General features: G+C 47.0%; 1 protein-coding gene across 12 annotated transcripts in view; it reads right to left on the reverse strand.

The window, feature by feature from the left end:
- Positions 1-16,295: 16,295 nt before the first annotated feature.
- Positions 16,296-23,598, reverse strand: part of Dnajb6 (DnaJ heat shock protein family (Hsp40) member B6) — a 63,589-nt gene continuing 56,286 nt past the window's right edge. For 4 of the 12 annotated variants that reach the window (XM_087657901.1, XM_087657899.1, XM_087657902.1 and 1 more), the window contains 2 exons: positions 21,045-21,398; positions 16,301-17,637 (listed from right to left, as the gene is read on the reverse strand). In XM_087657901.1, coding sequence (XP_087514027.1) covers positions 17,555-17,637; positions 21,045-21,398 — 437 coding nt within the window. In that variant the 3' untranslated portion in view covers positions 16,301-17,554. 12 annotated transcript variants of the gene reach the window in all.

A 23,598-nucleotide genomic window follows, 5' to 3' on the forward strand; every position in this document is an offset into this window, starting at 1 on the left:
AGATCTGCCTGCCTCTGTCTCCAGAATGCTACATATGCCACCACTGCCCAACTTATTAGAATAAATGTTTTAAGGAGACACCCAGGAAGGGGCTAGAAGAAGTGGTTAAGCACTGGCTGCTCTTCCAGAGGACCCAGGTTCAGTTCCCAGCACCCACACGATGACTCATAACGCTCTGCAGACATGGTTCCAGAGAATCCAACCCCTTCTGGTCTTCCTGGCCAGGCACACAGGTGGTACACATACATACATGCAGGCAAGCAAACACTCATACATATAAAATAAAAAGAAATAAATCTAGAAACAAACACCAAAGCCACACACACACTCCCAGGGAAGGGGGATGGAGTTCACAGGCCACAAACAGTGCCTATGGTACCCATCTTTTATTTCACCTATTCAGAGGGAGGAAAGCATTTTCATACTAAAATGCCCCCCAAAGAGCTAGGACTATAACTCACTGGGTAGAGTTCTGACCAACATGCATGAAGCCCTAGATTTAATTTCCAACAATGTGCAAACTGGGTGTGGTAGCACCTGCCTGTGATCCAAGTAGAAGCAAGAGGACAGAAGTTCAAGGTCATCATAGGCTACACAGTGAGTAAGGCTAGCATGGGCTACATGAGATTTGTCTCAATAAAACAAAACGCAAAAATAACCCTTCAAGGAAACAATGTACGCATGTGCCTAATTTGGAAGTGATGTGGCTGGTCATTGTATACAGAAACACCACATCTTTTCAGCCTAAAATAAACCCTCCTTGGATTTCTTCCTTCTTGCAGTGGCCTTTTGGTCAAGAGCCAAAGATGGTGCCCTTTGTGATGGACTGTGTCCAACTTTAAGAACCATCAGTTCCTATTTGAAGCCAGGAAGCTCCCTGGCTAGGAACAGCTGTTGTCTCCAGAGCAGGGCCTATTCTTCTAACTCCAGACTCCACAGCAGAGGACAGACACTCCTTCAGAGTTCCACAAGATGAAAGGAGGATCCCTGGCAGGCTGGGAAGGATCAATGTGCCCTTGGTTTCTGAACGCACAGAGGCTGCACCATAAATCCTTCTTATTTCAGTTTCACTGGACCATGAGCCAAAAAAAGTCAAAAAGAGATGGAGAAAGACACAGACAGCCACTTGGGAAGACATTTACTCAGAGCCTGATGCAAATGAGAGGATCACAGGACCTGAAGAGCCCTATCACCACACTAACACTAATAAATGACAGCTGAACTCAGAAGCAATGGTGACAAGGCAGTGCAGCTGCCTAGGAAAGCAGGATGCATGTGGAGATTTGGCCAGACAACAGGGTCCACCATATGAGTATGAACACGAAACTCATTGCTCCGTGGGCCAAGACTATCCAAGTCTCTGACACAAAGTCCCTCTGGTCCTAGAGGCTTTCCTCTTCTGCCTGGTGTTTTCTTCACAGTAGGTAGGTGTTGAAGCCGGAGGATAGAGAAAGATGGCAATATTAAGAATCCAAAGAAAAGCAACAGCTATCACAGTGCAGTCTGGGAAACAGCACTTACTGTCAGCGGATAGTCAAATGGCAGCCAAATGGTCCAAGCCCAACCCAGAGCCCTCCCCATCGCCCAGTCAGTGGAGGATAATGATGGGTAAGAAGCTTATCAGAGCACACAAAGGCACATGGCCCACTTTAGACAGCAACCAGTATGGGCTATGGATGAGATTACCTGGCTCTTGAGATATCATAACAGAGTGGTTTGAGACAAGAGTAGTGTTGTGCCTAGGTCGTAAAAACCCCCAAGAGACCACCAGGAATCATAACCCAATATAATCACATGAGAGTCTTTATTCAAGCTCAAGATTGGGCCACCAACCTTCCTGATGGAATAGGAAGGAGAATGAATCCCCAGGTCTAAGTGAAGGAGGTTTATAAAGGAAAACACAGCAAGCAGGGACATTTTGTGATTTTTTTTCTCTCAGACCTCAAGGGAGGGGTCATGCCTCTCTAAGGGCAAGTTAACTTAGAATGGAGTCTTAAGAACAAAATGGAGTTTATTCTGCTACCTCAGTCCCTTCAGTAGTTCACTGGCCTACAGCTCTGGGAGCTTCACATCTAAACTCAAAGTATCCTCATTTCCTCTAACACAAACAAAGCTCTGAGGAGGGGCATTCCACTCTTCTGCCAGCTTCCATCTCTGTGTGGCCTGCTCTGTCTCATGAGGCCACCACTTCTGTATCTGCATGGCCTCATCACCCTCCTCTGCTCCAAGCATCCCCCTTCCCCTCTTTCTCTGTCCCCATGGAGCCTCCTTCTGTTTCCACATGGTTCCTCCTCTTCTGTCTTCATTCTTCATCAATGTCTCCATAGGGCCGCTTCTGTCTCCATCCAGTTTCTTCCTGCCACCATGCAGTCTCTGCCTCCCACCCTCCTCCTCTTCTGTGTAACTTCATACAGATGTTTTATAAGGACATCAAACATTGGTTGCTGGGGCTCCAGTCCTGGACTATTTAATCTGAACTGAACTGTAGAGACCTTGTCTCCAAACAAGATCATCTTCTTCACATGTATGAGTGTGGAGATGACTTCAACATGTCTTTGAATAATAAACCCAGTCCCTAGCCATGAGATACCTCTGTCATCACTTCCACCCCTAGAGACAGCATAGACCCTGGACTAATAGCAATCTTCCTCTGACCACTTCCAGCTCCAATTCTTTTTTCTCTTTTCTGTTTTAAGGTAGAATCTCATGTGTCTTAGGCTAGCCTAGAACTTCTGGTCTTCTTGTTTCTACCTCCCTAGTACTAGGATAACAGGTACATGCCACCACACCCAGTTTTATGTGGTGCTGTTGTCTAACATAGAACCTTGAGCACATTTGGCAGGCAGTGCACAAACTGAGCTACACCATAGCCTCTGACTTTCTAATACTAACTTTAGGCTTGGCTGTAGCTCTGAATCAGCTGTCAGTAGCACAGATAGAAACAGGGAACAGGTATTATCCTGAAGATGTCCCACTCTCCAAGAGCTAGAGGGAAATCAGTGGCCAAGGACCATCCTAGGGTAAGACTACACTTGGTAGAGAGTGACTATACTTGGGTGGAGGCCTTCTTTCAACAAAAAGTTTGGCAAAGAGAAACTGGTAGCTAGATACGATACCATGCATCTTATGTCAGCTACTTCAGACTGAAGTAAGTTCAAGGCCCCACAGAGGGGAGAGTGTGCACTCAGAACTCCTTCCTTGAACACTGTCTTCAGAAAATCCAATCTAATCAGTGAATGATTAAAGCTGAGTCCAGCCAACTTTTAATTCTAGCACTGGGGAGGCAAAGGCAGGCAGATCTCTGTTCAAGGCCATTCTGCTCTGCATAGTAGGTTCTAGGACAGCCAGGGAGACCATGTCTCAAAAAAGTACAACAAAGGAAGCTGAGCTCAATACCCACTTCCCTGTCTCAACTTCCCAAATAGCACAGAACACATTGTCCTGCTGTCACTGCTTCATGTTTACAGATCTGACCAACACCAGGGGCAAGGCCCTGCAGTACACAGACACCTGTTCTCACTCTCTCCACCCACAGATCTTAGCAGCCTTAGCTTGTCCTGAAAGATGAGCTGCACTCTCTGGAGACAGATGTCCCTGCAGACGTCAGGTAAAGAATTCCATCTGCTCATCTTCAGAGATTGCCCCCACCTCAGCAGGTCCTTTGAGCAGAAATATATTGTTGAAAAAGATGGTATTTCATCCCAAATCAAAGGCTATGACCTTGGGGTGATGGCATATGTGTCCTGAGCACATGTGACTAGGGCAGCTGTAGGCAGGCATCTGTACTCTGTATGACTACCACGGGGGAGCAGCCACCTTGATGTACACAAGCAAGGCTTTCTTCCAGCAGTGGAGAGGCTGGTAGATTCCTTGGGCCTGCTGGGGCAGCTTGATCCTGCTACACGAGAAAGGGACTGAATCCTCACTGGTGGGCCACCCCTAGCAGAGGCCTCCAGAGCACCTTCTGCTTAGGAGTCTTCCATCTAGTGCCCTGCACACAGCACACTGACGCTTCCCTGTGCTCCAGGCTCAGAAGTTCATATGACATCTGAAGTGGGAACTTAAGGATTCTTCTGAAAGTCAGTCAGGTGGTGCTCTGCTGGGGCAAACACGTGGAGGAGTGTTTTCCTGAAGTGGACACAGGTGAAAGACTAAGGCAGGAACATTTCACTGAAGCAGACACAGGAGAGAGGATGCTAAACCAAACACATGGAAGGACATATGAGGAAGGATTCTTCTCTAACAACTCACATGTATTGCTCCACCTTACATTGGCCTTACATTTCGTAGTTGAACTGCATTAATTGGGACTCCAGAGAAAGAAATGCACCAAAAATCTTCTGGTGGTGTGCTGCAGTTTCCTGTCAATTCTTCAGACTTGGGCTGATTGGCAGAGTGATGTCAGCTAAGACAGACATATGTGCTGAGGCAAGACCCATGCTAAGGCAAGACCCATGGAGAGCACGTGATGTTTGGAGAGTATAAAAAAGGGATTCGACAGTAAGGGGGCTAAGCTAGGCTTGCTTATAGAGTAACTGTGCAACACTTGTTGGTTTCACATCTTCGTTGATCTTTGCTTTGCTGAGAGAGGCACAGCTGAGAACTTCTGGTTTTCCTCCCTGGTCCCTCCTGCTGACTTGAGCTGAGGCTGAGGCCTGGCTGTCTCTGCTATGTAGTACCATCACTGCTGATTCATGTTTGCTATTCTGACTCTACCAGTCTAGACTGCTGGTTTATCTGTGAGGTGTTTGTGAGTGGATCGAGCTGCTGCTGCTAACCTGTGAACTAAATTGCCTACTTCCAGACAACACAGATGGGAGTTGCTCCAAAGAACCGTTTCTAAACATGTCCACTTCTCTTGTATCCTTTTCCCTCTGGGTTGTGGTCTATAAGGGAGGTTAAAGCATCTAAGAGCCATCATTAAAAATAAGGTTTGAAGAAGTTAGTTACAGCAGCTTAGCTAGGCAAGGCTTCTACAGGACTGCAGCTCTCACTGCCACAGGCTGCAACTGGGGAAGCTCTGTCATGTGCAAGGGGTGGGTGGAGTTACAAAGGTGGGAGGTGTACAAAGGTCTTCAGTGATTACACCGTGTCTACCAAGGGGGCATCTCCTTACATTAGCATGGATGCTGTATCCATATGTGAGTGCTGTTGACCTGAAAATGGGTCCCTGACTCCCAGCCACCTAATCTGGGAGTTGCTTAGCACCTAAGATGGACATGTTCCCAACTGAGCGTAGTGTGAGTCACAGTAGCCAGCAGAACAGACTACATCTGGATCATCTGTCCCCATGGAACAAGACTGAGATTCACAGCTTCTGAGACTTCTGAGACTGTTGGTAACCATTTTTCCCCTCAGTGGGTACAGATGATGTGTGACAGAGAAACACGCTCAGAACTGATGGCCACAGATGGCTCTGTTCCAGTTCCATGTTTCAATTCTTTCAACTCTTGCTCTTCACTCAATCTTTGACAAGATTGAGCTTTCAATCTTGCCCCATGTCATAGAACTCAAAGAACTGACTTAAGTATACAAGCACTCCTTTAGCAAGAACTGTATTTTAATTGTCTACCAAATCAGCCTTCGGTAATGTTTTAGACTCAAGTTCCATGATTTCTTGTGACAACTATCATCTGTCATTCATATCAAATTTGAAATTTGATTAAGGTGTCCTTGAAAGAGATAACGAAAATATCTATTTCAAAGCAATTACTGTTTTACCCACACGGTCATATTTTACAACAACAATATATTTTTTACAGTTTTGTTTAATGACCTGACATTTGAGCTGCATCCTGATTAACTCCAACTCTGACTAAACCGGCTGTGATAAACAGAACCGGTGCTGAAGAGGAGATATAAGAGGCTGCCAAAGGTGAGGTACACATAGGAGAGTCTCCATATGCAGGGCCCAGCCAGATCCTGACGTTATCATCTGGATGGATATACAAGTGAGTTGAACAGAGATACAGAGAATCAAACCACCAGCATGTCAGCAGCCTCTAGGTGTAACACAGTTACACAGCTATGTGAAATAATCCTGGCTTGAGTGTGTCTTGGGCTTAAGGTCTCTGAGGTATATAGCATTTAAAGCTATCACTACAGTAAGAATTAAGCACATGAGGCTAAAGTGAGTCTCCTTCTAGCTGTTCCCTTCCCAGTCCCACATCAACCATTGTGTGTGTTGAGCCTATGCCTAGAAGGCAGTTGGGGGGGGGTGCCTAAGTGGAACCTCCTACCAAAGCAGCACTGTTGTGGATGGTTCTAATTCTACTTGTGTTAGTTGGGTTCTCAAAATTACATGGGAACCCGAATGTCTGCAGGTAGGACACTGAGGGTCCCTGCTCCCAGTTGGCTTTGATTTGTGAGTAAAGTTGCAGGTGGCCAATGTCTGGGCACGGAGACAGAGGTGGATTCACAAGCAACTGAGGGAGAGGGGGAATCTCTCCATTGCCAGAAAAGGAAGAAGATGCAGGCTTGAGATATGTAGACGGGAGAGCATACAACTATGTAAGAGCCGGGAAAGAGTGGCCAACACCCTCTCAATGAGTCAAGATGGAATATACATTTTAGTAAAGAGTACTGGAGGGGAGTTAGCAACATGGAAGTTTAGGAGTGGCCCAACCATTGAACCAACTAAGGTATAATATAAGGCTGTGTGTGTGTGTGTGTGTGTGAGTGTGTGTGTGTGTGTGTGTGTGTGTGTGAGTGTGTGTGTGTGTGAGTGTGTGAGTGTGTGTGTGTGTGTGTGTGTGAGTGTGTGAGTGTGTGTGTGTGTGTGTGTGTGTGTGAGTGTGTGTGTGTGTGTGTGTGAGTGTGTGTGTGTGTGTGTGTGTGAGTGTGTGTGTGTGTGTGAGTGTGTGAGTGTGTGTGAGTGTGTGTGTGTGTGTGTGTGTGTGTGAGTGTGTGTGTGTGTGTGAGTGTGTGAGTGTGTGTGTGTGTGTGTGTGAGTGTGTGAGTGTGTGAGTGTGTGAGTGTTTCATTCAAGAATCTACAACATTGGAGAAGTGGTGAGGAACTTGCCACGCCCACTGCTGCCACCACTGCCATCTGGGAGATTAAAGCAGATTAATCAACTACCACTACACAGCATGGCTTCTGAAGTCACCCAGAGAAGTCCTGGAGAGCCCACTGCTACTGTTGAGTTTTGCTACTTCTGGTTCTAACAATAAACTTCATGTGAGACTTGACTAACTACCCTCACGTCAATCATAAACCAGCTGACCTTCCTCCAATCTGAAGCCAGAGGACAGGCAAGAGGGCGGGCAGTGGACAGAAATGCTTGCTACCAAGCTCAACAGCCTGAGTTTGTTCCCTGGGATCCGCTTGCTGGAAGAAAACCAGCTCTCAGTCGTCCTCTGATTTTACATGCCCACTGCGCATATCTGTTTACCTATCACACATATACTCACACCTACAAATTCACACACACGCACGCGCGCACACACACACACACACACACACATACACAAAACATTCTAAGTTTTTTTAAAAGAAATCAAAACCTGGTGTTGGATGTGGTCTTAAGTCTGGAGGCAGGGGCAAATGGATCTACATAGTGAATTTCAGGCCAGTCAAGGCTACATAGTGAAACCCCATATATTATTATTATTATTATTATTATTATTATTATTATTATTATTTACCAGATGTGGTGGCACATACCTTTAATCCAGCACTCAGAGGCAGGGGCAGGCAGATCTCTGAATTCAAAACCAGCCTGGTCTACAGTGAGTTTCAAGCAATTAAGGCTACACAGAGAAACCCTGTCTGAAAAATATAAATAAATATATGTATAATAAAATTTAATGTAATTTAATTTAAAAGTTGGAGCCTGGGGCTACTCGTAGTACATAGACATGTGACTTCAGCACTGGGAAAGCTAAGACTAGAGGGCTGACAGTTCGAAGTCAGTCTGAGCCATATACAGAGACTTTGATGCAAAAACAAAACTAAAGTCCCTGCAGTCAGTCTCTGGGCTGCTCTGATTTCCTGTGCTGCTGCTGACTCTGGGACTCCCTCTGTGGGGGACACAGGTAGTCTACCAAGTCTCCCCACTCTTACATTTTAGATAGGGAACAAAGGGTGCCACAAGAGGGCAATGACTTTTTTCAGATATGACTAGGGTTGGGATATTTTGGGGTTCTCTCATTTTATTTTACAACTCAACAATTTATAGAGTCAGGGATACAAGGAAGCACACACGTGGCTCACAATAGACAAACCAGGAAGGAGGGTCTGAAAACCAGGAGTAGAGTGACTCCCATCCCTCAGGCTGTTCACATCCCTCAGGCTGTTCACTGTACTATCGAGAATAGAATGTTTAGAGGAGTACAATTGTGGGCTAGACAGTTTCAGTAAGCACTTCCCAAATCCTGCTGAAATGGGTTTTGTGGCATGAGAAGATCAACGCCACCCTATCCCTACAGCCAGAGGCTGACTCCAGCAGCTCTGTGAGCATTGGCTAGTGTCCTATCAACGTAACTGTGAGAGAATGGGTAACCTCCAAGTGTATAAGCTCCACGTTTGAGACCTATTGTTACTACAGCCTAAGATACAAGGTTGTGTAAGCCTTTAGTCTCAGTACTTGAGGGGCAGAAGCAGGTAGATATCTGTAAGTTGAAGCCAGTCTGATCTACAGAGTTTCAGGACAGCCAAGGTTCCACAGAGAAGCCTTTCTTTAAAAAACAAAAGAAAAGAAAACAAAAAGAGCAACCTCAAGGCACTGACTGTATGCTCAGGGCATGCTGCTGTCTACTGGGACCCACTGAGTGCAGCCTCTGTGGGCCTTCAGCATCCAACCTAAAAACACTGGTTATTTAATATTGTGTATGTCTAAAGTCCGATGTGTTTATGGGGGTCTACTACCCATGGAACAGTTAGAGGAATGACCTTGTCGGGTAGATTCTATCCCTCTGCCTTCATGTGAGTTCTTTGGATCAAGGTAAGGTTGTCAGGCTTGTGTGGCAAGGGTCTGTAGTAGCTAAGCCACCTCACTTGTTCTAGTCCTGGGTGGAGACTTTGAGGTGGGGTTTTTGCTTGGTCTGGCCTCAAATACTTGTCTCACTTTAAAAAAAAAGTGTGTGTATGTATGTGTGTGTGTGTGTGAGAGAGAGAGAGAGACAGAGACAGAGACAGAGACAGAGAAAGACAGAGAGACAGAGAGAAGTGATGGAGGGCTTACTAACATGGCTGTGGGTGCTGGGATCTGAATTTTATTCCTATGACAGAATAGTAAGTGTTCTTAACCTTCCAACCTGGCATCTAGCCACAAACAAAATGTTTTGTGAGAAATTCTCATATGTCTTATGTGACATATTTTATTTGTCTTAGTGACAATTTTTATTTCCACACCGAGAATCTGAATGTTTCACAGAGAAAAAAGACTCTGCTCAGTCATTACAGGAGGCAACAGTTTCAGGGGTCACAAGACATAAACAGACTACACAAATTATCTCTTGCTTCTGAAGATGCATACATGCATGATCACCCATGTGGGAGCAATACCTGTATTCACATATGCATACTCACAGAAATGCATGCATGCACATTGAGTTTCACACACATTCCCACCCACACATGTGCACATAATGCACATGTGAACACATGCATTCACATATATGCTCATGCAAAGGCATACACACTTGGTATGTTCACATACATAAACATTTGTGTGCATACACATAAATGCTTGCACACACACACAGGCATACAGAAGTAAGTCAGTTTGCCTTAATTTAATTATGTTCAAGTTACTTGAGGTTAAAATTGAGTTTTAGGGTGAAAGGATAACAGCCTTTATGCTGTCCCCTTCGTAGTTTTCCTGAGGAGAGGGAGATTTGTGTCCAAGAGTCACTACTCAGCATTATGACCCTATAGGTGGCACATCAAAGGAGTCCGAAAGAGTGATAAATGATAGTCACTCTGTTCTCACACACTCATGACAAATAGTGATTTGTGCTTCCCTAGTTAATAGAAGAAGTAAGACCCACCAGTATTTCCAGCCCTTTCTACCTAAGATGACTTTCTGGTCCCTTGCTGAGCTCTAACCACTCTCAAAAGCCTCTACTAGATGTTTATCTGCAAAAACTGAAATCTCCACAGGGTCACATTCAGAGGCCCAACAGTCAGGATGTACAGTTTCCCAAGGACCATTTTTAATCTGTGCAGAAACCAAAACACCTCAGGGAGGGGCAGGGATAGAGAGCAGTGATCATAAGGAACAGAGATTAAGGAGACATCACACTCTGTAGGTGACAGGCTGCAGTGCTCTGTGACACAACAATGGCATTATGTGAAGTCCCATCTATCCTTATCTGGGGTGGTCCTGACCTAAATAATGCTCTTATTCTCCTATCTTCATTCCTACCTCCCAAATCTGTGGGGTGCGACTGAAAGGTGTGAAGCATACCACAACACAGCAACACAAACAGGATGCCAAAAGGATGCAGAAGCTGCCCTTCAGCCCAGAACTCCCGTCTGGGGCCACGGGTGAAAGACAGAGAAGGAAACCTCTCTGTGGAGTCCCATGCTCCAGAGCCAGCCATGCCTTCCTAAGTCAATGGGCTGGCTGACTGGGAGGACTCAGGCTCTGTAGCCTGTCAATCCAGCCGGCTGCATACCTACACACAGTACCTTCTCCAGGGAGGTAGTCATCCCAAGATCTCTAGTCCCCAACAGGGCACCTGCAGGTGCTGGGAACATAACTGTGACTAGGTTTTATGGAAAGCCCCAATTTAAAACAACATAGACTATGTCTAGGCTGGGAGAGTTAGCTAAGTTGTATCCCAGGCTGCTTGCTGTCAACCCATTATGAATGCTATGATGGGCTTCCACAAAAAATACAGGGCTGGGATATATTAGGGATATCCTGGGTAGCCTCCATACCTGTCTGTGGGCCCCAGGGACTTCACTGTCATCTTGGAGTACTCTCTAACAGTTGCCTCCACTGTCGCAGCCAGAAGCCTAAAACTCCCTACATAACCCTAGGCTTGATACGCAGGAAACAGAAGCTAAGGAGCTCCACAACACACACCCACATTCTAAAGGCCATGTGTGTGAAGGCCATCCTGTGGTGAAGGCAAGCTGGCCTCCTACAGCCATACCCAGACCAGCCAAAAGCCAGGATGGCACTTTAGCCATCTGCCCAAACTTACACATCTGAGTACCAATTCCACAAATCAAAGTCATTTTCTCAGCAACTGGAAGATTCTTTGTCCCGTGTCACCATCGAGACCCTGTGTCACTGTGCAATGGCTAACCCATCAGAGAATCAGTCATTTTTTTTGTGTGTGTCATAAAAGCCAAAGTCTGCTTGTCTATATACGTTGTGGGAGAGCAAAGATACATTGACAAAGAAAGAGCAATGAAGTTGGCCAGTCCAAGGCCCAGGAGCATGGCTGGTCATCTGGAGCCAGCCCCTTACTAATCAAAGAAGCTCTAATAGGCAAAGCTGAGTATGGCTCCCTATAGCAAACCCTGTAGTGAACATGGTACTGAGTCAGCTGACAACTAGCCCAGGCTTACACTCTGGACTGGACTGGACTGGACTGGACTGGACTGGACTGGACTGTGCCCCAAAGTCTGCTACTTGAAGGCCTACCTAGCCCCCAAATGTGACAATCAGGAAATAACAGGTCAAAACAGACAACTCAGAAGGACATTGGGGAATGATGCTATCTACAGGAGGAGAAGGACCTCAGGATAAACCGGCCCTGAACTTGTACTCATCCTGTTGCATATATGAAATGTCTGTGATCTGAACCCCACTACAATGGCCACACAATATGTTCTCTGCTTTCCAAGAAAAGTCCACAGCCTGCAACCTAAGCAGGGACAGCCCTAACCTAGCAGATAGAGGAAAAACAAGATCTAACAACTGGACAGCAGTCTCATCCAGTAACATCCTGAGATAGCACTTAAACCATCACTTAACACATTCATCCAGGAGATGCCAGAAACCTGGAAATGGCACGTAAGGTGTGCTTATGGTGTCCCTACAATGCACATAGAAATAGGTTGCCCAATCAGTTTTCCTTGTATCCAGCCTTTCTTCCAACTCCAGAAGTGGTACACATGGGACAGAGAGAAATGTGGCCTTGTTAATATGGTCTTCTCTATCACTTTCCAAGCTCAAGCTGCAGATGCTATTCTGTGCCTGTGGAGACTTATCTTACTCACTCGGTGCACCACACACTTGCACAGTCCGGACAGGGTCCTCAATCACTTCTGCACTAGGTTTTTGTCTACACATCTGCACAGCCACATGCAGACATGGTCATGCTGTCTATTCCTGGTCTTTATAGGCACTTCTTACCCCTCCTCTTCTCTCAGGACTCAGGTCTGCAATATTCAGCTCAAAGCTTAAGTTGGGCTAAGAGGTGCAGCCCTCTGGAAAAGGTATATGCATGAGGTACTAAATTCCATCTTCAACACAAAGCAAATAGAAAAGTAGACCTCAAATGAAGAGTGTGGTGCAGATGGCCCTGGTAAAGCCTCTCTCACAGGGTCTAAGGAACCATGGAAAGCAATAAGCTCTCTAATGCACTCGAATACATTCTCTCCCTCTCTCTCTCTCTCTCTCTCTCTCTCTCTCTCTCTCTCTCTCTCTCTCTCACACACACACACACACACACACACACACACACACACACACACAGTTGGAAAAGAGGAGAGGAGAGAGAATGTGTGTCTGGCATGATGATGTGCACTTTTATCTCCCTAATGAGTTCCAGCCCAGCCAAGAGTATGTAGTGAGACCTTGTCTCTCAGAAAAAGTAAAGGGGATTGTGAATGGTTGGTGCCAAGAGCTGCGGAGAGAACTGGGTAATCAATGTGTCATTTTGTCAGATATTGGAACAAGATCACTATTAGAATAGCAATGACTTAAAATGACACATTTTATACTATGCATATTTTATTAGGAAGATTGCCTTTCTAAGATTTATTATATACTACATATAACATATATTTATAGTACACATGTATACACACACTATTTTTCTCTTACAGGGTTTCACTGTGTGACCCTGGACATACTGAAACTCAAGAGAGTCTCCTACCGCTGCCTCCCCAATGCTGGGATTAAAGGCATGTGCCACCACTGTCCAGCTTATTCATTTATATCTTATGTGTGTGACTTGCCTACATGCCTGTCTGCCAAAGTTCTAATGGAGAAGATGGCATTGGATCCCTCAGAATTGGAGTTACAAATGGGTCAAGCTACCATGTAGGTGCTAAGAATTGAACCTGAGTCCTCTGGAAGAACAGCCAATGCTCTTAACCAACCTGGAATCACATTAAAAAATTACTTTAGTTGGGTATCAGTGGCACATGCCTTTAAATCCAGCACCCAGGGGGCAAAGGCAGGCAGAGCTACAAGCTGAAGGCCAGCCTGGTCTTCAGAGTGAGTACTAGGACAGCCAGGGCTACAAAGAAAAACCTTGTCTCAGAAAACTGGATTTAAAAAATGTTTTTTGTTTTTATTTTTGAAGACAGAGTTTCTGTGCAGTTCTGGCTATTCTGGAACTCACTCTACATGTGGCAACATTTTAAACAGGTGATAAAGAACCCCCACCTTTGCTGTCTTAGTGACTGCCTTAGGTTCCCAGAATTCTAGGAAAACCACTTGTCCTAAGCAAGGTTATCTAATCTGGCTGGGGGCTGTTGTGTTTTGTAGGTGTGTAGCCTATATCCCTGAGAATCCATCACAGGCCAAGCTATATGAGAAAGAAATTTAAGGCAAAGGCAGACACACAGTCAGACCTCCTGTCTTTATTTAGGATTTTTTTGGGGCGGGGGGTGGGGGCTGTCTTTGTAGCCTTGACTGTCCTGGAACTCAGGGTGAACTCCAACTCTGTGCTGGGATTAAAGGCTTGGGCCACTACCACCAGTCTCTGTAGTTTTTATTTGGTTCATAGAAAATGGAATGAGATGAATAGAAGCTAAGCGTAGCAGAACAAGTCTAAACAGAACCTAACTACAGGGGTCACAGCAGACTGGCTTCAACCTGTTTTAAAATACATGACAGACCCTTGGGTTTCCCTGGGGCTTATCCTTTCCTCACAACTGTAACCTCAGTTCCTTCTCACATCCACTCCTCCCCTTTCCAAAGTCCCTCAGTCACCTAGACACAGAAGCCATGTGCAATAGACCCTTCCTGACTCCCAGGCTTCCTACAATGTTCAGCCAAAGCCCAGAGTCAGACCTCCTTCCTCAGCCTGTCATCTGTTCTTTACCTATGGACGAGAAGTGTTCTGACTGTACGTTTAAAGGTGGCCAGGGTCCTGTGAGTGGAGGGCTCATTCTTGCAAGTGCTGCTGGGTACACAGCTCAGCTGGCAGACCATTGACTTTGTTGCCTAGGAGCTACCCACCCCTGATTGGCAGCCCTGGGTTTAGGAGGCAACATAGTGATGTAGAAATACTCATTGAAATGGAAAGCTGGTCTCAAGTAAGACAGCATGAAATACTGTCAAGCACAGGTGGGAAGGCTATGCCACCCACCTGCCTAGAGAAAAGTTCCACAGCACCACCAAGACAGCATAGGGAGACCAATGTCAGAGCCCCAGGCCCTCCTCTCCATCTTGGACCACTGGGGATGTGCATAGCTTGTTCACATGGAGCCTAATACATATTTGACATAGCCTACAGTGACCCACCCTAGGGTGACTCTTAGGCCCCACCCGCTTCATCATGGCTCTCAGACAGTTGAAAGGGGCATCTCCGGCAGCAGCGTTTTACAGACCAAGCATCACCTTTGGATGCATGAGACACTTAAACAGGACACTCTCAGCAGTATCTCTAAAAGCAGAATAAAGGAGACAGAAAATCTTGATAAGTGGTGGGAGCTGCTTTTTTATTCTTTATTGCAACCTTTTTTCTTTTGGGGGTTGGGGAGTATACAGGCAGGGTGTGTCTTACTGCATAGCTCTCACTGGCCTAGAAATATATGTAAACCAAGCTGATTTGAAAATCAGATTTTCAGCCTACCTCTGCCTCTCAAGTACTAGTATTAAAGGCGTGTGTTACGATGTAGGACTACAACTGTGACTTTGAATGCCACTTTTGCTGAAACACCTTCCGGGGTTTCTCTCTGTCCTACAGCTAAGATGCTGAGGTCCAGACATTGGGCCTTCACCACGCTCAAAATCAGTGGAAGAGTCCAGAAAGAACTAGGCAGACCATGGGTGTGGTCCTGATCTCTTCGAGTCTCCTCCTCAGTCCTATTGGGCATTTCCACACCCAGAGCTCCACCTTTCATCTCACACATTAAAGATCACAAAGATAACGCCGAAAGTGTGCTGCAGCACCACATCACTGGAGATGCACAGAACTCTTATCCTCTATACTCATTTCTACACTCAGGCAGGATCCTACACCCTTCGCATTAGGAAGCAGTAACCAGCCTGGACTAGCTAACTACTACCACATATTGCAAACTACTGACCACATAGTGCTGACTGAATAATGCGCCAGCCCACATATGGACCAGCATCCTGGCTTTTCTGTTTCTTCATCTAAGTGCTGGCCTAGGTGTATTTAGCAAGCCCTACATAGATGTTGGCTCCTTCCTTCTGGCTATCACATTGGGCAGAGCTACCTGAAGACATGCAAAGACTCAGAGTTAGGGTTAGGGTTAGAGTCAGGGTTCGGATTAGGGTTAGGGTTAGTCTGCTGGCTACACACTTGTGACAGGCCTTAGTTGCTGTAGCTGAAATAGTAGCAACTCTATCCCTAAAACCTCTGTTGACCATTACATCATCAGCTAGATTGGGGGCTGAGTGGCCAAGGAGCCTCATCTGAAGTGGTCTCTCACACATGCATTCTAATACCTTCCTCTTTAGTACTGGAGACTTGAGTAGTATATTGTCACATTCATAAGGCCAGGCCAAGAATGAACCTCTCCTCCAAGCTCCCGTATGCTCAATCAGGCTGCTAGGTTCATAAAGCCATGCTCACTGGACGACAACTGACCTTTGTATAGGGCACCAACACATCCTTTCCCCCTAAAACATCACTTTAGCTTCCATAATTGAAAATGCAGAAGCTGGTGAGTTGGCTCAGTGGATCAAAATGTTTGCCACCAAGTCTAACCACCTAGAATGGGCACTCAGAACGCACAAGGTAGGAGAGGACCAACTTCCATAAGCTGTCCTCTGATTTCATGCACCAGAGCACACCCTTGCACACACACAAAAATAAATGTATAAAACTATATTTAAAAAAATGCAAGACCTGCTTTTATTTTTCATAGTAACAGTGCAACTTACAGACAGGGAATGACCACAAGAGAGCTGAACTCAGTGACGTTTACATTTTATTTACGTCAGTAGCACTAAAATACATTCCTCCTTGAGGGTCACATTTCCACAACACACATTAATACCAATCCACACTCCATAAGTGCCCACACCTCCTCCCACCAAAACCAAGCAAACACAGCAAACACTTCATGGTTACTTCTTCAAAACCCAGGTAACCCTGTCCCAGCTCCTAGCTACAGCAGTGCCCATAACTCACAGAACTTCCCCTTTCCATGCTGCTGGACCCATCTCAAGCTCACCAACACCCTTTACAAAATCCTCACTGCCAAGGGGACAAAGTTCAAGCAACAGACCCTCATGGCCAAAAGAAAGGAACACAGCCCCAAAGAGGCACGTGCAGCCCAGAAGTGAGATGGCATCTGAACTACCTGGTGCTCAGTGCAAGCCACAGGTTAGGTGACAGCGTGGCATGGGTTGGGACCGGATGAAGCTTGTGAAGGGGCCATTATTTGCAATTTAAAGAACTGAGGTCAAGCTTCCTGCTTCAGAGCTAATTATTTTGCACACACCTCCGTGTGCTTGTGTGTTTGTGTAAATAGCCAGTAGCACACTGACCTATCATTACTAGAAATGCTATTGCTAAGCAAAACCTTTTGACTGAAAAAGGACAAATATTTCTCCAAGACGATGAGATTTTCCAAAAACTAAACTATATTTGGTGTCAATTTTTGACTACCTGGAGAAGATTAAAAGTTGAACAATAAATAAGGAAAGACTCTACATCTGAAGTGGCTCCTGATGGCCTGTACGTTGCCAGAGTACCCTGAATCAAAAGCATCTCATGGCTCAAGGCACAGCTTACTTTACCATAAGTTCCACTGTACTTAAAACTGCGCACTGTACCGCCACCAGGAGGCAGTCTGTCATGAACACAAACCCAGCTCCTACTGGACCCTATGGACTCCTACAACTACAACTACCTCAGAGCTCAAAGCAGGGCTTGGGCTGCTGAAAACAATGAGGCAGACCCTTAAGACTCGTGGAAAACGCTATGGATTTGGTGTTGGGGGAAAAGCAGAGTTACAAGGCTGAGGCTGTGTCACAAGCTTATACAGGCCACCCAGGATTGTCGCCTCCGTCTCCAACGCCCCTAATCCTACCGATCCGTGGGCACATGTCCATAATCCTGCTAAGCGAAGTGACCCTGGGCGGCACTTAAAGGATGCCGCTGCCGTGCGCGTGTGCAACACACACACGAGAGCGGCTGCTGTGGCTGCCGCCAAGTCCAGCCTAGTGGTTCCCTTTGGTCGACTTCTTCTTCTTCGAGTCCTCTTTCTGCTTCTGCTTCTTCCTCTTGCCACCTTCTTTGAGCCCTAAGGAAACATGGCTTGTGAAACACTGCACACTAGCAACTGCATCCCCATGAGGTGGGTCACTCACTAAACAATTCCCCATGTACAAAGCAACAGAACAGTCATTTATGGTGTCCACATCAAAAAGAAAGCACAATCTACTTGGAATAGCATGTTAAACCATGTTGCTCCCAGAATGTCACAACACAGAGACGTGTACAACCCGCAGCAAGCGCCCTACGTGTACCCAGCAGCCCAGCCACAGACACAGCTCTGTGGAACACACTCCTCTGAGGCCCTACCAAGGCCCTACCTGCACAATGTACAACCTGTCACCTACGCAGCCAAGTCAATCGGATACCCTCCACAGCTGCCTTCCGGAATGGGAAGTCCATTCTCTCTGGCAGCCCATTTTTCTATCTTGAAAAAAACCCTAATTTTTCCTGTCATTAAAGCTAAAAGACACATGATCTTACCAACCAAAGCCACGGTAAGACTGACAGAGGTTCAGCTCTGGATGCTGCACATAAGCTAGAAATGAAAGGCTTTGCCTCAGGCCTGCAGAAGCTGAGACCTTGGTCACATGAAATAGGTGGGTTGTAGGCCTGGTGTTGAACAAGACCCACAAATACCTCAAAATTCCCATGGTGAAATCCACCAAAACCTCAACACATGAATTAGTGAGGGGGAGGGAAGAGGCCACAGCAGGACTCGATGCATGCTCTAGCTCTGTGAAGAAGGCCTCACTCCACAGCACTATGAGGCAGGGCCACGTTCGGCAGGAAGAAGGAAGGAAATGTTCATTCTTTCATTTATGACTCTTCTCATGTTGAGTAATTTCTATTTTTAACAACTGTGTTGTGTGTGCAACAAATGCAAAATGTCATTAATCCCTTTTCCAAAATGCAGCTTGCCTTCTGCAGAACAAACTTCCAAGACCACAGAATAGCCTGCAAAAAAGGGGGGAGGGAGGCTTACATATCCTGATCCCATGGCTCAGCAATAGAGTTTACCAAGCATGTGGGCAGTCCACAGTGCACAAGCGTGCATGCACAGATACACACACACACACACACACACACACACACACACACACACACACACACACACACACACACAGCAAATCAAACCGCATTTACTTCTTGCCTCATCACCAGCACAGTTTGTACCATGGCACTCTGGCTGACCACAGTCCAATCCAGGAAACTCCTGACAACCCCAGGTGGCTTGAATTGCACAGTAAATCCTTTTCTGGGAAGAAACCTCAGTGAAACTCTTTTTCATCTAGGAAGCTCCACTTGCTGATGCCAACCAGTCAGGCTGCACTTAGGCTGTAGCGAGCAGCTCCACAGCTGACAGCCACTGTGGGAGATGCAACTGGGATGGCTTGCACCAAATTTCTCCTTGTGTGAATTTTTAGGAAAACTTGCCCAAGACTTGTAAATCTAACCAAAACCAATAACAACAGCAAAGCCCTTAAAGGCTGCACTGGGTAAAGTGTGGGAAGCCTGGCCCAGGATATCTTAGTTCTTCAACAGTAGCTCTCAGAATTTTAACGTTTTGACTTGGTCCCCCTGATCCCAACAGCAGAGGCTTTGCAAAGGCTTCTTTGTTAGCCAAAGGAGGACAATAGCTTGCAGTACAGAGCAAGCTACGTTCCCCAGGTCACAGTTTTGTTTTGGAAACCAGAAACCACATTTGTGTGACAGCTGTCTCTAACATTCCTCCCAATGGGCCTCTGTTTTCATTTAGTTAAGCCAAACCCTTGTGTAGCTCAGATGGCAGTTTTGAGAACTCCACTTCAAAATGGGAAGGTATTGAAGGGTTAGAGTTTTTCTCTAGGCAAGCATGGCTCCACAACTTAAAACGGGAGGTAAAGGGACAAAGCAGAGGAAGTGCCAGCTGTACCCAGAGCCACGCTGGCAGTGCTTCTGACTCAGAGTCAGGCACAGGGAGACCACCTCACTCAGCTTTGGCAGCCTCTCATGCAAGATTTCTACTGTGATCTACAAGTTCACTAGTGTCCACACGTATGTGCACACACGCGCGCACACACACACACACACACACACACACACACACACACACAGAGAGAGAGTCTGGATCTGCACTGACAGAACAACAGAGTGAAAACACTTTGCTGTTCTTATTACTAAATTCTACTGTCCCCAGATCAGCCTTGGCCGGTTACCTTTGGTTAAGAGGCATGGCCAGGGCCTAGAGAATGGCCATGTGCTGCAGTCACACTTCCTGTCCAGATCCTGCTGTGCGGGGCCTACACACCTATAAACAAGTTCTATATACCTTCTAGAAACCAGAGGATTAATGGCATGGCACCTCATAGCCCAGGCCACAGCACCTTTACAATGGAACAAGAGTTGGGGGTTAGGGGGGGTGGCAAATTACAAGGCTGCTCTGTTCTGTTTCTCTTACCACCCTTTCCAATCCTCTTGGGCTCACTCAGTGCTCATGGGAGGTGTCTACAGCCACTAAGGTACACGGAGCTCCCCACGCAGTCAGGCAAGCATCCGCCGCTCAGCTGCACAGAGCTCGGTCACTGATCTGGTTTTGCTGGCATCTCTCCACAGCAAGGCTGTGGCTTGCTGGCTACCCAAAAACTCAGTGGTATGTTTGCTTCAGCTTGTAGAATCCCACCTATAGGACACCTGCTTCATTCTCCTCTGAGGAGAAGCAGAGAGCCTTGAGGGCTTGACTGTAAAACAAACTTCTGAAAAGTAAATGAATAGACCTTTGCCCTCTGTTTCCTGCCTGGAGCACTTTGCAACACAATGTGGCACAGGCCACCCACCCACATATCTGTCGTGTGACCTGGCGTGTTGTATAGCCACAGGTACAAACTTGTCTCACTTCTGGGCTGAGGGCCTAACTGAGAAAGTTCTATGCATACACATGTTCTCTAAGAAATACTCCTAGAGATGGAGCTACTGGCCAAGGGCAGAGCCGGATGGTGGACGATCCCATCATGAGCACAGAGGGATGAGCCAGGGCTCCACCTTCACCTGTGGCTCACCTGAGGTAACTCTCCTGTGAACACGGCTGGGGCTTTCTGTCTGGACAGTGAAGCTAATAAGTGTGCAAGTGGCCTTGGGGTAAGTCAGGTTAAGTGATAGCTCTAGCATCAAGTTAGAAATGGGAATCATTAGGGACAGAAGCAGCACCTAGCAATTCCCTAGCAGTCAACCTAACCCAGACAACATACTCCATACACATCAGAATACTGGGACCCCTGTTTTAATCATGGGGCTGGCTTTGAGCCACGCAGCTAGGCCATACATACAGCAGCTGTGGGAGGGGAGCTGGACACAGGTATCCATCCTCTCTGTCCCTTCTCGGCAGGCCAGGCACCTACCCCATGCCCGCTCAGGTCAGAATGCAGCAACATAGGCCTGACTTCTGTGCTTGCTGACCTGGATCTGGGGGCAAAACACTTTGGGGGTGCTCCACACCAGCTCCCTTCTGCACACCTGCTGAGGTCATAGGGGTATCACAGTTGCCAGGAACCCGCTGCCTGTCCTGCTCTTCATCTTCCCAGTTGCTTTTAGACACAAGTTTGGCCGTTGGGGCAGGCCTGGGTGGCTTCTGTGGGCGGGTGCTGACAGAAGGGGCTGGAGTCTGGGCTGGAGCTGGGGTGGGAGCTGGGGTCGGGGGTCGGGCCTGAGAGGGGACCCGGGCTGGTGCTGGGGCCGGGCCAGGGGCCAGAGCTGGTGTGGGTTGGCCTCTCCGCCGGCATTCTTCTGCAAGGGCGTTCTCGTCGGCCACACCTGAAAGCACAGCACACCAGGAGAGCTGTGAGCCTCAGCCCTCCCTTGGGAGCAAAAGGCTTCACACACCTTCCTTCTTTCCCCAAAGATGGCTCCATCTCTAGAGCCACCATACATTTATAAAGAAACTACCCATTCCCTCTGATGCACTACTAGGCCTGAACATTCTCTTCCCACAGTGGGAAAGAAACAATACCAGAGAAATGGACTCTCTCTGCTTATTACCATCATCCAGACTCTCAGCAGATCAATCAAGGCACAGGCCTGGCAGACACCTTAGCATGGTTCTTGCTAACCCAACAATTGAGCCCTGCAAAGAGGCCCAGCATGTTCATAGGCCAGCAATCAAGGACACATCACCTCTGCACAAGAGTAGAATGGTTTAGCAGGCCTGCGGAAGCCTCAGGTGCTTACTCTGTCCTCCCAGAAATTTCCCAGCCAGCCAGCTCATCACACCTCTCAACCCCGTCATCATTCAGAAGGCTGTTATCTTTGGAAAAACAGAAACAAGGTTTTCCACACTAGGTGGATACTGAAAATAGAACAAGAAAGCAACACTTAAAGGGTTAACTCCCATTCTCTGTAACTGAGTAACAGCACTGCTATCATTTATACCAAGCATAAAACTAGAGGCAGTGACTCTATTCTGACACTCAGCTCACCCAGGATAAACCTTTGCCCTGCAACCACCCATTGCAGCCTATGTGTCAACTCAGCCAGAGACTTTCAAGAGCTGCCTTTCTTTGGTAGTAAACCAAAAAAAGGTACAACCACCCCACATGCACCCCCTCCCTTTCATCCCTGGGAGGCACCTGCTCAAGGCAATGTGGTCAGCAATTTAAAGCAGCCCTCATCTGGACATCTCCCACAGACCCAGGTTCTGCAGGAGCCAGACCTGTGGAGAAGCCTGGTAGGTAACAACAGAACCTGCCAGAATCTTAACAGGGTAATGCGGCTGGGAGATGACGGCGCTCACCTTTAGTCTCAGCACTCAAGAGGCAGAGGCAGGCCAACCTGCTCTACAAAGTGAGTTCCAAGATAGCGAGGGCTATACAGTGAAACCCTGTCTCAAAACAAAACAACAAAAGATGAAATAAAGATAGGAAGGCAGGAAGGCAGGAAGGAAGGAAGGAAGGAAAGAAAGAAGGAAGGAAAGAAAGAAGGAAGGAAGGACAACTGGGGTAATAGATCACACCTGTAGCTACAGGGTCACCCGTCACAAGTCCAGAGCACTGAGCTTGCAAGCTTCACCAAGGCATCTGGCTATTTACTGGCATTCAATGAATCAGAGGCCTTACACACACCATGTTGCACCCATTTAACCAACCATGCACAAAGATAAGCCAGCAGCTACAGCCTGTCCAGAGGTGCCCCTGTTGTTCTCACCCATCCTACAGGCCTGGGGATCCGGAGGAGCCACACACATTTGCAGAGGGCAAAACTGTTATGAGCAAGCTTTTCAAGTTCAGCAAACATGTCTGAATGAGAACAAGACCTGAGATCTAGGGTGCCATGGAAAGGAAATTACCATGCACCCCATGTTCAGGCACCAGACTGAGACACTGTATTCAAAGACTGCTGAGGAAAGACACTGTTTGGGTAAGAACAGCCCATGTGGGTTCCTGAAACAACCCAACCTCTGCTGCAAACTGAACACATTTCCTGACAACTCAGGTGGTAATGGTAGACATATGGTGACAAGGTTCAGAATCTGAATGATATAAATGATGGCACATGGGAAGATAATATGATGTTCACTTGATGCCTTGGGGGTATTGTCAACTATCCCTGCCGTGTCCCACAGCTGGCCAGTCACTCCAAGACTATGGAGAGACTGAGCACATGAAGGAAGCCCAGACTCCAAGCCAGACTACTCTCTGCTGAACAAAGAACCATACCTGAAAACCCCCCAGGCATGATCAGACACGCTGTGATTGCAGCACTGATAATGCACTGGGCATGACAGTGCACTGGAAGCCACTCTGGACATAGCAAGAATTTATCCCATAGCTCCCTGCACCCAAATCCCCTATGAGAGAGAGGTGAACTCCCAAAGTGCAGACAATTCTGATACCTCAGGGGAGACCACCACTTCTGCTCACTTACTGGCCCAAGAGGAACCTGTATAGTGGCCTCTGGATACAGGAATATAGGAGCAGTCATCAGCAGGAACCTGCAGGTTTCTGCCTACACCCAGAAC

Source organism: Rattus norvegicus, chromosome 4 (assembly GCF_021556685.1).
Source record: "Rattus norvegicus strain SHRSP/BbbUtx chromosome 4, alternate assembly SHRSP_T2T, whole genome shotgun sequence".
In the NCBI taxonomy this organism is placed as follows: Eukaryota; Metazoa; Chordata; class Mammalia; order Rodentia; family Muridae; genus Rattus; species Rattus norvegicus.